Source organism: Uloborus diversus, chromosome 2 (genome assembly GCF_026930045.1).
Source record: "Uloborus diversus isolate 005 chromosome 2, Udiv.v.3.1, whole genome shotgun sequence".
NCBI classification, from domain to species: Eukaryota; Metazoa; Arthropoda; class Arachnida; order Araneae; family Uloboridae; genus Uloborus; species Uloborus diversus.
The window spans coordinates 63,658,021-63,673,968 of NC_072732.1; the positions used below are offsets into that span (position 1 = coordinate 63,658,021).

Sequence of the window (15,948 nt, forward strand, 5' to 3'; positions counted from 1 at the left end):
TTGAAAATGAAATGTTTTTTCCAAAGCACTTTTCAAGATTTTTCAAGGGTGTATGAACCCTGTAACCAACAATGAAAGCGACATAGTTCAACACTGCAGTGAAATCTCATCACCAGGAAAGCCAATACAAAGAAATATCTGTTTCAACGAAATACATTTTCAGTTCTGATTTAACTGCCATTATATTGCTTTAATTCCAATACAAATAATAAAATTTGTAATCCGTTGAACTTAGTTGTAATCACACTAACAGTAGCTCATTTATAAAAATGAGCACCTGAATGAGAAGCAATCCTATTTGCATTATTGCATTATACATGCTTAAAATCTAATTTTTGAAATTACCCTAGTGTGTTCTGCAAGATGTTCACTTAATTCATTTTCCAGAGCAAATGCACGATCACAAGTGTCACAATAAAAAGGCTTCGCAACTTTGTCATCAGACGCCTCCTGAAAAAAGAAAACAAAAAATATTTTTAGAATAATTTTTAAAATTATTTTCGAAATCAGTTGTCACATGAAACAAGTCTACCCTTAGCCAATGAACTGCATTTTGGCAGAAAGCAGAAAAAATAAAAACAAAAAATTAATTTACGTTCTATACCAATTTTACTACCCACATCTAATATATTTATTTATTTTCAATTCAATAATAAATCCAACAGTAATAAAATGCATCTAAAAATGCATTTTGACCTTACAATAGAGAATGTAAATTCCAATCACAGACTTGACTGAATTTCGATTTAAAAAATCTAATTCGAAATCAAAGAAAAATAATGAATACTGAATGTAAAAGTAAGGTTTTTTTTCCCTCAAGTATATTCAGACAGGATCAGAGTAAAATAAAAACATGAAGTGCATGTAACTCGAAACTATCTGCAAGTATGAAAAACGATATTCAGTGTATAAATAATATTTTTAGAAAAATAACCTCTTTTGCTTTCAATCATGTATCAGTGAAAGCACAGTGTGAACTTTTCCCACAAACTTATCTGCAAACTTTGAATATAATTGATATAATCTATATATATAAAACGCTTATGCGTGGCGCAAAACAAGCCTTTATTTCTTTCTCTTCGTTGGCAACGATCCGCTTTGTTTACGTACGATCGGTTGTTTACAAGTGCTGCAGATTCGCTTCTAGCGTTAGATGTCTAGCGTTAGAATTTAGATTTTTGAAGGAGTGTTTTCGATCACTTGAATATAATTTACAAAGAAAAGAGCAGTGTGCTTGGGAGTCTTTAGATGAAAGATTTAAACGCTGATCGGTAAGAAATGCTGCCGATAGGATTAGGCGCGCAAACGCACGCCGTGAACCTGCGAATTGCAAATCGAGTGAAGTCTGTAAGTGTTTTCAAACTTATTTCCGGTATAATCATGCACTTTACTGGAGAAAAGAGTTGAACTAACAGTGATAGTAATAAAACTGGAGAAAAATATTATTTTATTTTTAAAAAAATGCTAATAATCACACTGATACTTATCCACGAATACCACTTATTTTATCCGATAGTAACGTGCCTTTTAAATTCAAACGCGAACAATTTCCTGTTAAATTAGCCTTCCTAATGACTGTAAATAACGCACAGGGTCAAACTTTTGATAAAATTTGTTTAGCTTTGACAGAACCACTTTTCAGTCAAAGACATGTCATATGTAAGGCATTCAAGAGTCATATCATTTGATTATGTCTCTGATACAATTTTCTATCGTGTATGCAGAGAAAGTATTATGATTTTCTTTTTTTTTAATCCTTTGCAAAGTTAATGTTGATGTCAAAAGGTTTTTCCCTTAACCATAGTGCTTACAAAAAATAAAGTTCCCTACTTACCAGGACTGCAGAGTCGGAAGAAAAAAGTCTTGCCCTGACTACATGCTTTTTTGAGACTCCGACTCCTTTACCCAAAATTAGTCTGACTCCGCAAATATTGGCAGAGCTGCGAATTTTGAGAGAAAATTACCGACTCAGTCTCTTGAAATTTTAAAACTTCGACTCCGACTCCTTTACCATAAAACCAGTTCGACTCCACAGCCCTCCTGTAGCTTACCATCAAAAGAAGGTGGATGACCTTAATGCAAAAAAAAATCATTTGTAATAGGTTGTTTGTTATTATTTTGGAATAGATAGGATTAGCGTGACCATGCCTCTTACTATTTGGTGCTTTCTGGAAGATTCTACCTATTACAAATGATGCAAATGATGTTTCCCTTCAAGGTCATCTGCCTTCTTTTCGTGGTCAAGCTTTACTAACTGCAACCTGTAAATACTGAAGTTTTTTTTTCCAACCACATTTTTGTATATACAATGAAGCAACGCTTATACGTTTTTGAAGGGACTACGAAAAAAGCGTACAAATGAAAAAATTTATAATTGGTAAAGATTAATGTATATTAGACTATCCAGTGACAATTTTAAAAACCTATAATTGATAAAAACGTATTGAAGAGAAACGTATAAACCATGCTTCACTGTATTATGTTATTCCGCATAGACTAAATGAATTTATTGGACAATGCAAAACATGTCACTTAGTTTTGCAATGCATTGAAGTTAAGAACTGAACAACAATGACGAAGTAAAGCAACAAATTGAATCATGAAGACCTGAAGAGCGAAACATTTCACATACTTTTGCAATGGCATTGATGTTAAGAACTGAACCACAGTGACAAAGTAAAGCAACAAATTGAATCGTGAAACCTGATTTTACTGCTAATATGTTTTCACAAAATCATTTTTGACCCTCTGCTTTATTTATAGTCATTAGGAAGACTAATCTAATGGGAAATTGTTTACGTTTGAATTTAAAAGGCACATTGCTATCGGATGAAATAAATGGTATCCGACGTATGACAAATATTAGAGTTATATAATAATCAATAGTTTTTTTTTGCTACAATAATATTTTTCTCCAGTTTTATAATTATCAGTGTCTTAAGTCAACTCTTTCTCCAGTAAGGTGCATGATTAATCCGTAAATGTGTTCGGAAAACATTTGCGGAATTCTCTCGATTTGAAGACTGTGTGCATTTGTACACCTTCGCCTATCGGTAGCATTTCTGACTAATCTGTGTTCAGATCTTTCATCTAAAGACTCCGTAGCCCACTGCTCTCTTCTTCGTAAATTATATTCAAGTGCTCTGAAGCCCAGAGGCTCAGTGGTAGCCCTTCCACGCTGCAGGTTTAGGTTTGATCTTCGGGTTGGGCATGATTGATTCAGCTGTTCATTCCTTCAGTGGGTTGATAAAATGAGTACCAAGTATGCTTGGGAACTAAACCCTGGGGGTTCCGTTTTAGGCTGACCTCTTAACCGGAACATCTGCCCAGCACCCCAGAGCCCTTGGTCTGAAGAAGTGAGATGGGTACAGTAGGCCTTCGCCCTCATAAGCTGTCGTGCCACTGGATTTGATTTCTTGACTCTTAAAACACTCATTCTAAAATTTTTTTTACTAAATCGCTGCTTTCAGAGAATGTCAGAAGTTGCTTGCTCTTTGTAACTGTTAGACATTCTAAAACATATATACACACATAGTTTGACACTGAACATAGTATAGTTAATGACCATGAAATGTTTTTAAGTGCGTTAACATTGTATGGTTTTTTTCACTGCAATTTCTTTTGCATTAAGTAAATGTAGGAAACAAAGATTATATTATGTTTGTAATTTTAGTACAAGAATGTTCCTTTGCATACTTCTCTCAAAAGATAATGGAATGGAAAAGTTTTGCTTTATAATAATCCCGTGCACGAGTTGCATCTCAAAGTAATTGTCCCCTTTAAATGTATGAAAACCATAAGTGTTATGATGTTCAAATAAAAAAAAAACATTACCCTTTCTTTAATACAGATAAAGCTAGACTAATATTTAGTGACCGGTGAGCGAGCGTAGCGAGCTCGGATCGCGAAGAGATCCGAAGGAACTGCGTAAGCAGTTCCGGGGGTTGGCGAGCGTTAGCGAGCAGGGGGCGATAGCCCCCTAGTATGATATAATAGTGCTTACTGGATGACGTACATATTTGCACAGCAGTAAATATATCTGCACACAGTGTGAGTATGTGTATCTGTATGATCTAGCTATGGATATGCTACTGGTCATATAAGAAATAAGTGGATTTTTTGTGCAACATGAGAATTGAGTATACATATTAAATATTGTACGATGCGTAAAAGATCATTGTAAATATTGCACAGAAATGGATAATTTGCACAAAAAATTTAAATCTATTTTTGTAGAAAAATGGCAAATCTCTTATTGGCCTACAATAGAAGAGAATGCAGAGGGTGGACGGAGAGATCATTTATTGTACTTCCCAGAAAGTAAATCTGGCCTAAATACATGTACAGTCAAAGAGATCGCAATCCTCAAAGTGAAGGCATCAAAAGTTTGAAAATGGCTTGTAAAATAAATATTTTTGATAAAATTATTTTAGAATTGCATTTTAGAGTTAGTCCTTTGATAAACATATCATTAATATCTGGACACAGTTTAAGCAAATAAAATAAAATAAAAAATAAACCATCGATTCATCATTTTAATTGTCGACTTATAAAAGAAAATGGAATTCCGCTTTTAAAAACTTGAAATAAGCATTGTTACAAAAATAAAATACAGAGACTTTTCATATATTTGCATCCTAATGAAGCAAAGTTAGCATGAAAAAAAAATAAATGTGCTTCTCATATCGGATGTAAAAAGATAGCGTTTTTCAAAATGTAGGCATTCAAAGAAAAAAATGCAGGGGTCTGTCCAGGATTTTTCACAGGGTCCGTTTTTTTGTGAAAAATCAAATAATTTTGTGAAAAATGAATTAATTTTGTGAAAAATCAAATAATTTCGCCAAAAAAAAAAAAAAAAAAAATTGTTAAAACGAAATTTTAGAATTTAGAGATGGCACAGACTGCATCAATTAAATTTAAAGTTGAGTGTTTTACTCTTCTATGTCGAAAAAATCATTCTGGAGTGTTTATCTGATATCTGGCGGGGGGGGGGGGGGGGCATCGCTCTCTTAAGTATCAATATTTATCTACCATTCTACATTATGTTAAATTATACTAGAAATATTTCTGTACAGTATTTAAAATAACTGTAACAAAAAAAATAAATAAAATAAAATTCAGAATAGGGTTCAGCATTTAACTTTTTGACCCAAGACACTCTTAAAAAGCACAGAATTTCGTTTAAAACTTATAAATTCCGTGATTTTAACAAAAATAAAAAGATATTTTAATTGTTTACCTCTTAACAAAGCGTAATAAGCATTAAAAATGCGAAAAATCGGATTCCCATAGCGGATGCAAAGAGATCGTAATTCTCAAAGTGAAGGCATCAAAAGTATAAAAAACGGCTTGTAAAAGAAATATTTTTGATAAAATTATTTTAAAATTGCATTTTAGGGTCCTATGATAAACATTTCATTAATATCTGTGGACACAGTTGACGCAAAAAAAAAAAAAAAAAAATCTATTCAGCATTTTAATTTTTGACTCATAACAGAAAATGGAATTTTGCTTTAAAAACTTGAAATGAGAGTTCCAACAAAAATAGACTTTTCATTTATTTGCATCCTAATAAAGCGAAAGTTAGCTTGAAAAAAGAACAAAATATGATTCTCATATCGGATGTTAAAAGATTGCATTTTTCAAAATGCAGACATCTAAAGAAAAAAAAAACGGTAATTAAGAGTTTATTTAAAGTTAATCATCCTTGTTAACATCGAAAAATCAAAAACGCCATACCATTTTCTTCCAAAATAACAATTAAACATCTCACCGCACTGCAAAAACGCAAATATTGACAAGCTGGTAAAATGATAAGAATATTTTCTAATCAAGTCATTATAAAGGTTTAAGGCCAGACGCTGCTAAGTGGTGATAATTTTTGAAGTTGGGTAACCCTATCTGAAGAGATCATATTTTTTTTCCCCACCCTTTATCTATCCCTTTGCAGTTCTAAGTTCATTTCGCAGATATATATTATTATTGTTTATTAAATCATGAGCGGGGGGGGGGGGGGGGGAGAAAAGTGCTTACCAATGCCTTTTCAGAAAAGTTTACAACAACACAGCTGCTAATTAGCTGTGATAAAACAAACAACCATTATATTTATTTGGCGAGTAGCAATTACTTATCACTTGCAGGAACATCGCAAGAGTGCCGATTTTTTTTTTTTTTTTTTCTCAAAATTAGCCGATTTAGTATAAAGCTGATCCTTCTAATTTGACTTCAAAAAAGGCTCCAAAAATTATCGGTTTATACACAGAAATATGCGTTATTTTGTTTTTTGCTCTTGCAATAAACAATTTGTGAAAGATCCGATCTTGTTTATCAGGAATTTTGTGAAGGGTTTCTTTTTGTTGTTGATCTGGATTTCGGGATTTTGTGAAGAGATCCGTTTTGGTTGATCGGATTTTTGTGAAGGGTCCGTTAACGGACCCAAATATCCTCTGGCCAGACCCCTGAAATGGTAAATAAAAGAGTTTATTTAAAATTAATTGTCCTTTTTAGCATCAAAAAAAGCAAACCCATATAATTTTCTCAATATATAATGACAAAATAATGCAATATGTAATAAGCAAAATAATCAGTTAAAATTTTTTCGAAAAGATTATAGCATTAGTTACCAGGAAAAAAAAATTTTTCATAAGCAACAACATCTCAGTTTGAGTGTCTCAAAAATGACCAAAAATGCAAAATCGCCAAATTTTAAAAGGCGCATCAGAACGCATTGATATTGAAATAAAAAAAATTAGGGGGGTACCTTGTAACCATAAAGGGATGAAGCACACCAAGTTTGATCAAATTCCCGAGACAGTCCGTGTTAAAATCCCATTTTTGTGGTTGATTTGATGTGGAAATCACCCTTATGCGTTTTTATGAAGTTTATATTGGCTAGGTTTGTATTGCATATTATTCCATTTATACAGTACAACCTCGATATCTCAAATCTCTCGGGACAGGGAAAAATTTACAAGCCATTTTCAAACTTTTGATGCCTTCACTTTGAGGATTTGCGATCTCTTTGCATCCGCTTATAGGAATCTATTTTTTCGAATTTTCGATGTTTAGTACATTTTTTTAAAGAAGCAAATAAATAAAATATATTTTTTTTTGTAAAAATCAGAGTTTATAAGTTTCCAGTGAAGTTTCTGAGCTCTTTAACAGTGTCTTGGTTCAAAAAGTTAAATGCTGAACTCTGTACCCTTGCCTGAATTTCTTTGGTACAATTGTTTTAAATACTATAACACTTCTGGTATAATTTAGCATAATGTTGAATGGTAAATAAATATTGATACTTGAGGAATGCCCATCTCTCCAGAGAGTGATCCCCCCCCCCCCCCCCCGAATACTCGGAAAAACACCGAAGAATGATATTCTCAACAGAAAAGAGGGGAAAACACTCTACTTTAAGTGTCAATACTTTGCGCCGACTCAAAATTCTAAAACTTCATTTTTACAAAAAAAAAAATTCCCCGCAAAATCATTTCATTTTACACGAAAATGTTTTTTTTTTTACAAAATTATTTGATTTTTCACAAGAAACGTACCTTGTGAAAAATCCTGGACAGACCCCTGGTTTACCAATTGTCAAACGTTTAAGTTTGTTTACTATTCGGTTGTCTTGAATAGTATAAAGTATTTGGCCGAACTGAAGATTCGGCTTGTCTACCAAATATTCGGTTCAGTGCATCTGTAATTACAAAGTGGGCAGTTTTACCGACACCAACAAATTTTTGCAAGTCAGAATTTAAAAGTTAGCTTAAAAGGGAGAACATGCTGAACCAATCTACTAAATTATTTTTATGTCCATAATTCAGGTTCAATCAAGTCTATGATTAAAAATAAAAGATAGAAACTTGAAAAAAAAAAAAAAAAAAACATTAACTAAGTTCTTTCTTGGTTCTTAAGGCAATGTACAAATGCAATAAGGATTTAGTGCACAAATCCAAACACTGTACAGCATTACGTACAAACCTCTTTCATTTTTCTGGTGAGGATACCAGCTTTAATTTTTGCATCTTTGATCATCGAGCTCACGCGATTCCTCTGAAGCCTGAACTCTTGCCACAACTCAGGATCATCCGAAGCTTTTGCTTTGGAATAAAGTTTGTTCTTTTTTAGAACTTCTGCCAAAAGCTCATCAGTCATCCAAGACTGTAAAAGGCAACACAACTAATGAAAATCACTGTTTTCTGTTCAAAACAGTTCATTAGAAGATGTGCTTTGACCTATACATGAAAGCAATTCTTTAGCACAGTGGTGCCCAACCTTTTCAACCCGTGGGCCAAACCTCATACAGTGGACGCTGGATAATTGAATCAGTGGTTTATTGAATCAACTGCTTTAATGAATCAAATTGTCAAAAACAAAAAAAATCCAGCTTTAATGAATTAGCCACTTTAATGAATCGGTCACTTTATGGAATCAAAACTGTTTAAAACAAACGTGATTCATATGGGCAGTGGCCACTGTATTAAGATTAATCTAGTGGGCCAGAATACAAATAAAATCTAAATGTTTTTTCTAGATAACACAAGAAAACGAAAAAAATTAAAAAGCAAGAATTATATTTTACCATTACTATCTGCAATGTTTATTTCTTTAATATGAAGGTTCTACAGGTATTTTTAGAAAATCATACTAGACTATTTAGTTTCTAGTTTATAACAATCCTTTTTAATATCTAATGAAGATGATAGGTTGTTTTGAAAGGCTTCAGAACCTAATTTTCGGTTTGTAACTTTGAACATAACAAAGGGCCACATGGATTAGCTGAGAGAGCCTCATATGGCCTGAGGGCTTCAGGTTGGGCATCACTGCTTTTAACACCTTGACTGCTTAACAGTACTAAAAATGAAAATGATGATCAGGATGTCATCAGCTGATGATACGGAACATGAAGTATCCACCCCCCCCCCCCCCTGTCTGGATGTTGGATAAATTTGCCTGCAAATTTATTAAGGAACGTTTGGAACCTTTATTTCAGGCAGTCAATATGTTAACAGAAACTTTCAAGTTCTGTAAAAAAATTTACTGTAAAAAAATTCTGTAAAAGAAACAAAAATTTTAAAATGTTGTGAAAGGAATAAATACAGTGAAGCACAGATTAGAGTTTATACATTTCTCTTTTATAAGTTTTTTATCAATTTTACGTTTCTTAAATTGGTCCCTGCAGAGTCTAATACACACTAATAAATACCTATTATATGTTTACCATTTATACGCTTTTTTCATACAGTCCCTTCGAAAACGTATAAACGGTGCTTCACTGTAAATGAAAAAAAGTAGCATCTTAAATGGGCAGTTTGCATAAGTAAAATAATTTCAACAAACAAGGTTAATTCTTAGGTCAGAATGCCTCCGCAGTTCATCCATTATATTGTGATGTTTTGTCAGCTTTATATCACAACTAGAGGACCCGACAGACGTTGTTCTGTTCAAACTTTGTAAATTGAAAAGTTAAAAAAATTAAATAAACTATCAAGTGATTGAACCGTTTTGTTGAAAAAAAATAAGTAAAAAGTGTGATGTATTTATCCTTTGAGATGGAGTGGGCATGTGTGTATTTACACATAGCAGAGGCGAGGCATAATTTAATACGGCACAATACTTTTATTACACATTATTCACATCACAAACACAAACTTCACGCACAAAGATAACAGTTACGGTTACCGCTAACCGGTTACATATCGATATATGACAAAAAGAAAATGGTTTAAGCTGCTTGGTGTCAGAATACGTATATTTATTATAACTTGATTTATCTAATGCACACTGAGCAGTTTTTTTATTAACTATTTTTTCACCCGTACTTGATAGTTTATTTTTTACAAACAGGAAATAACGCTGCAACATCCCCCATATGAAAAAGAATAAAACAACAAAAAGGATATCATTTAAAAAAATTATAAAGGTAAAAACAGTTTTCCGAATTCGTGAAAATCACTCATCCCTCCCTCCCGATATAAAATAAACACATTCTCCAACTAAAATGACTAAAAGCTCTCTAAAAACAAAAAACAATTATTTGCAATTCGAAATATTTTGCCAAATAAACAAAAAATACAATAAATTACATTAACAGTGTAACTTTAAAATGTAAATAAATGATCACACAACTCTATTGTTTATAGCCAAAGTCGCCAAGACACCACGTTACTGTAATAATCCAGTCGATCAGTGAGCGAAGCCAACTCTGACCGGTTAGCAGTCTGATCTTTTGAATGAAAACTTTTAAAACTTCATATATATTGCCTAATTTGTTCTTTCCACCAAAGACCCCTGTTGTAATTTATCAGGACGAAAATAAAATTTGTTTCGTCTTTAAATTCCATCATCTTTTCCTTTAATAATGTACTGATTAGTTAGATAATCCTTAAAGTATTCTTGACACTGGTGCTGAAACTCAGATGGATTTCAGCTGAGAAACAAAATGTTGCTAGGTACGGTACTTTCTGATCATTTGGTTAGGAAAACCTAAAACACCGATCCGGTCACATGGTTCAACTACGACGACAAAATACGCGTTTTGTGTGAACCTTCCAGTACTTTACTTTAAAATATACCACAGACCAGTTTTTCATGGCCGCTCTACAGCAAAAACTATCGCATGAAATCGAACAAAATTTAGTATGTGTTGCTATGTGAACTTGGGCCCATTGGTTTTTGGCGAGAATTCCTCCCAGGGGGTTGGAGCAATGGGACGTTTCTTGAGTTATGTGCGCCTGCTATTCCCCAGGAAGTAACAGGCGGAATCAAACAAAATTTGATCCATATGTTGCCCTTAACAGGTACAGGTGCTGAGCAATAGAACGTTTTTGTCCTCAATTGTAACTGCTGTATCTCAAGAAATAATGAACGGAATCAAACAAACATTTATTGACAAGTAGCCCTTAGAGGGTACAAGAGCCGATTCTATTTTGGCGTCAACAGCTGAAAAGGGGGTGGCGTAATCGAACGTTCTTTTTCTCCATTGTAAGTGCCATATCTCAAGAAGTAATGCTACGTTCTGGATGAAATTTGGAATAAATGTGAACCCATATGTAAACAGGCGTTGGTTCATTTTCGGCGCCAATTGCTCCGTGGTGAGCTGATTTTTTTTTTTTTTTTTGAGCATTCACGATTGCTTATTGTTCTCATTTGACTGTCCTTGACGTTATGCTGATTTTATTCCCTCCACCCCCCCCCCCGCCTCCATCTGTAGCACCACCGTCAAAAGGCCCCTCTCGATACTGCTCCTCTAGCGAAAAACGTTTCCAGCTTGCGTTCATATGCAACAAACACAAGCATACACACACCTACACACACACTCATGCCTGCACACAGACACGAACACCCATGCATACATACACACACTCATGCTTCGACACAAACACAAATGAATACATACACACACACTCGTGATAGCGAAAAGCATAATTTGAATTCAAAAATTCCACTGCAAAAATTCAAACAGTGTAGCCTGCACGATGGCCACCACTGACTTCAGAATTAAATATAGTGATATTATCCAGAGTCACTTTTCTGAAGAAAAGGGTTCGCTTGGCTAAGCACATTTTCCCCACTCCCTGAGGAGCATTTAGCTAATGCTGAAATCTGGCTTTTGGGTGTTTTTCAACATTATTTTGTGTTATTGACTACTTATTCCGTAAGAGTAAAAACTCTAGGCATTTCAAAATCCTTTGAATTGCAATGTAAGGAGAACAGAATTTAATTACGGATCCCCCTTCCTAGATAAAAAAAAATTCCTTCTAGTCTGCATTATACCATGAAATATTTTAGTAGACATCAAGTTCATGATGAATGTAAATTAAACTTTTAAAAAATATTGCATTTCAAGCCAAACATTAAATTAACATACTGTGTGCTCATTTGTTTAAATTTAGTATTTTTTTGCAAAAAATCAGTGATAACCAATGAGGAAATAATTATTAAAATCCTATTTGCAATAACTAATAGACAAGACTAAAAACAAAAACAATTAATTTTTCGGTATTGAAAATGAAAACCAATACATGCTAATTAAAGTCGCACATGTTAAAATATACATTCCAATTGTTAAAAAAACTGAAAGTTTTACAAGATGCATTTGCATCTTGTATTGACATCTCAAACACTGAAAGTAATTTTTAGCGAAGCATCCCAAAAATAGTGATATGATTTATTGAAATAAAACATAAAATAAGCTAATTTTGGGTTGCATATGTCAAAACAACTTCCGACTGTCAAATATATTACAATATTTACAAGATGGAAAAGGATTGAAATCTCAAAGATGAGAAGCGCGTTTCCGCTAAATGCGAGATCAATGTTGGCATGGTTTCAAAAATAAAATACTTTTTAAAAATAAAACATAAAATGCGCTAATATAAGTCAGCATGTGTCAAAATCATTTCCGACTGTCAAAAGCATTAAAATATTTACAAGATGCAAAAGGATTGACATCTCAAGCGCAGTGGACGATTTTGTGCGATGCACGTTTTAAGATTTCTTTTATTGTGAGTTTATTAAGCAGTTTCTTTTATTGATACATGTTAATAAAATTGCATTGATGAAATGTTTAAAAAAATATATACACAATTCAACGAATGCCTAAAGAATTCAAGCACTAGATAAGCTTTCATAACTTTTTCAATTACTTAAAAATGAACTTTTTTCCTAAGCCCTTTTCAAGTTTTATCAAGAGCATACCAACCCTTCTTTTGTTCTATTTTGCAGAAGAAAAAATGCCTGAAACATCACTAATCTTCATATTTTATCTGCTGGCATATATATTCTTTTCTACCAACTCTTTAAATTTGTTTTTAGCAGAAGGTACGTGTCGTTTGCGTCTCACTCAGACTTTTTCCAACTACCCCTTCTACTTTTCCTGGAATCCCCTGATCCTGCAGCAGAAAATACTATGAAATGTTTACTGTCATTGTTGATTCTCAGATCAAAGTTGGGGCTTGAATGAAACAATCTCCCCCCCCCCTTCACAGATGACTGGACCCCTTCCCACACCCTTTTAAGCCCCCCCCTGGGAAGAAGGAAGAACTTGCTTTTGTACCCAACTGATAAGCCTGTCTGAATTCTGAGAATCTCATTTACTCTCTTTGCCTAGGTGTTTGCTCCTCCTTTTATTTATGGGGCTGTGAATTCTGGGTGAAATTCTGGGGACAAGGACAATACTTGGACGTTTTTGTGAATCGCTGGACAAATGAAATTGCTGGATATCATGGGGTTCGATAAGATGCTTGTGATATCTTTTTAAAAACACAAGGAGCAATTCTTTATTTTTGAAAAGGGCAGGGCGCATTTTGGGCACTAAATGAAGGGCAGGGCGCATTCTGCCGATATGGAAAAGGGCAGGGCGCTGCGCCCTTCAAAAACGGCCTAGCGGGAACACTAAAGATATTATGACACAGTAATAAAAATTCCCCCCAAATTTTTTTTGAAATAGAATTCAAAACAGCCACAAGCATATCAAACTCAAAAAAGTGCAAATTTAATTTAAAATAATTTGTTTTTTAAACTGCATATTTTTACTACCCATTTTACCCTACCTGAGCATAGGTAAGAATTGTTATCGCTTTTTGTGCAATTTTAAACTCAATTATTTGTTTGACTTATATAGCACAAAGGCAAGCATATTATTTAAAAATTCAGAATGCCTTGTTGCACCTTTTCCATTTCATAAATTTAATTTACTTACATCTCAACTAAAAATGCATTATTACTATTTGAAAAGGTTTTAACTTTCTTCAAATGTTTGCATATGAGTGCCATGAACCTTTCATTTTATAATTGTTGAAGCACTTATTTTCGCGAGGCTTTAATTTTGACGAGCACGTCATGATTGTGAAAAATTAAGTCTAGTAATATATTTTGACTTTTCGTAAACTTTGGTTTCTACTCATCAGGCTTGGAGTTGATTACGAGAAAATGTAATCGATTACAATTATGATTACCAGCTCGAAAAATAGGAGATTACAATTACGATTACGATTATAATCCTCTGCCAAAACGTAATTACGATTACAGCAAGGATTAGATTATGTCAAAAATGTAATAGATTACAATTACGATGTGCAAATTACGATTTTGATTACGATTACAGACTCGTGAGAGGAAAATACATGCACACATATACTATATTATTCTCATTATTATTTTGCGGCAACAATGTCATAGTTAATGGGTATACATGAATATTGGATCCCTAGTATTCTAAGGGATCAATATTATGCCCATTTGGTGCGCTAGTTTCATATGTATTTATTTCGCTTTCGATTTTCTCCTCTATTAAGGAATTATTATTTTTGTAAGTGCTGGTTGGTTTTTCTAAAAATGCGAACAATTTCCCTTTTTTTGCAGGCTGTTTTGGTGACACATCTTATGTGTCCTTGGTTTCTGATTCAATGCAAATGTTATGACAGTCTTTGTTAGACTTTATTTCTTCCTTGATAATTTATTTTATTTTTTTTTCTTTTTTTGTGCATGAATCGTACCAGTTGCATTTGAACCTTGGGTCAAAATTGAAGCTACTTGAAATACTTCCGATTCTTCATAGTGACTCATTCTAGAAGTTAATGATCCCAAAGTCCGGATCCCAGTGCCTTGTCAGTGTGTGTGGGGAGAAGGAGGGAGGGGGGTCTATACAGACTCAATCCTTATTAAAAAGATTTTACACAAAGAATTTAACAAAATTAGATGAGACAAAGGAAAAACTTTTAAATCCGGACATTTTGTCTAGCCTGCTCAGAAAACTGGACGTTATGTCCTAGCTGTCCAAAAATGTGGACGTTCTGTCCTTGGACCCTGTGTCTGTTGGACGTTATGTCCGTTGGACATTATGTCCGCTCCACGTTCTGTCCCTCGGATGTTTCGTTCGTTGGACGTTTTGGTCATGGATGTTATGTCCGTGGACGTTTTGGATTTGGACGTTTTGTCCGGATTCCAGTGCTAACAGCTTTGTTGTATTCGAGTATTGCAAATTTTTGGTCAGGAGGTCCTCAAGATGGTACTTGAACACTCTTAAAGCAATACAATTGGCACTTTAAAAAGTAAAAATGAGTATAATAAGTTTTGCTATGATTTCCAGGCATTATTTTTTTCCCCACATGCATAAGCATTTTATAATAATATTTTTGTATCTCAGTTTTTAAAGAACACTGAAGTGCTTTTATTTCCTCAAAAAACATGAATGTAAAACAAACTAAAATGCAAAAGGCTTATATTGACAATATTCTAAGCACAAAACGATAATTAACATTTAAAAATAATTCATACACGTTAAAACAAATGTTTTTAAAATCTTTAAATGCAAACTTTTTTCTCTTATGTACCTATTAAAAATTATCAGCATTAAAATATAAAGCATAAATTTAAGATTAAATTAGATGTGAAAATATTTTGAAAAATCATTTACCAGAGTGATGTCATCACAAAAATCAAAGAACCGCTAAGATAGTGCGCGTCAATGAGCACTGAAGTGCAAATCCAAATTCGCTCTCCTTTTGACAAAATTCCTCCTCTTCCGCTAATGAAAGTAAAAAAAAAAAAAAAAACACCAAAGGCATATAACTGTTTTTTAGAACTTTCTCGAAACGAAAACGTGTTCGTACAGCACTGTTGATATTGTTCTCTTTCCGAGGCGGTAGCTCCGCTTGTTTGTTTGTCATTCACAGATGAAAAGGAAAATTGATGACCAATCCAACTTGGGGACGCGTTCCTGTCAATGACACCTACAGGGTACAAAATCCACAAACTACTTAAGATGCGGCTTGTTTATGACCCTTCGCTAACAAGCACTTAACAGCAGGGCCTAAAGGCCTTGCTGTCTAATCCTTTGTACTTTTCTATTGAAGTCTTATCTTTTCCTCAGTCCAGATCCCATCGTCTGCATAGCCTTGTAGAGACGCAACTTGAAAGTTTTCACTTTCAGCAAGTCGGGATTACACGATT

General features: G+C 33.7%; 1 protein-coding gene across 1 annotated transcript in view; it reads right to left on the reverse strand.

Annotated features, from left to right (window-relative positions):
- Window positions 1-15,948, reverse strand: part of LOC129217084 (FMR1-interacting protein NUFIP1-like) — a 62,060-nt gene that overhangs the window by 44,742 nt on the left and 1,370 nt on the right. Inside the window, exon 2 of the mRNA XM_054851332.1 lies at window positions 346-450. Coding sequence (XP_054707307.1) covers window positions 346-450 — 105 coding nt within the window. The remainder of the gene's footprint in view (window positions 1-345; window positions 451-15,948) is intronic.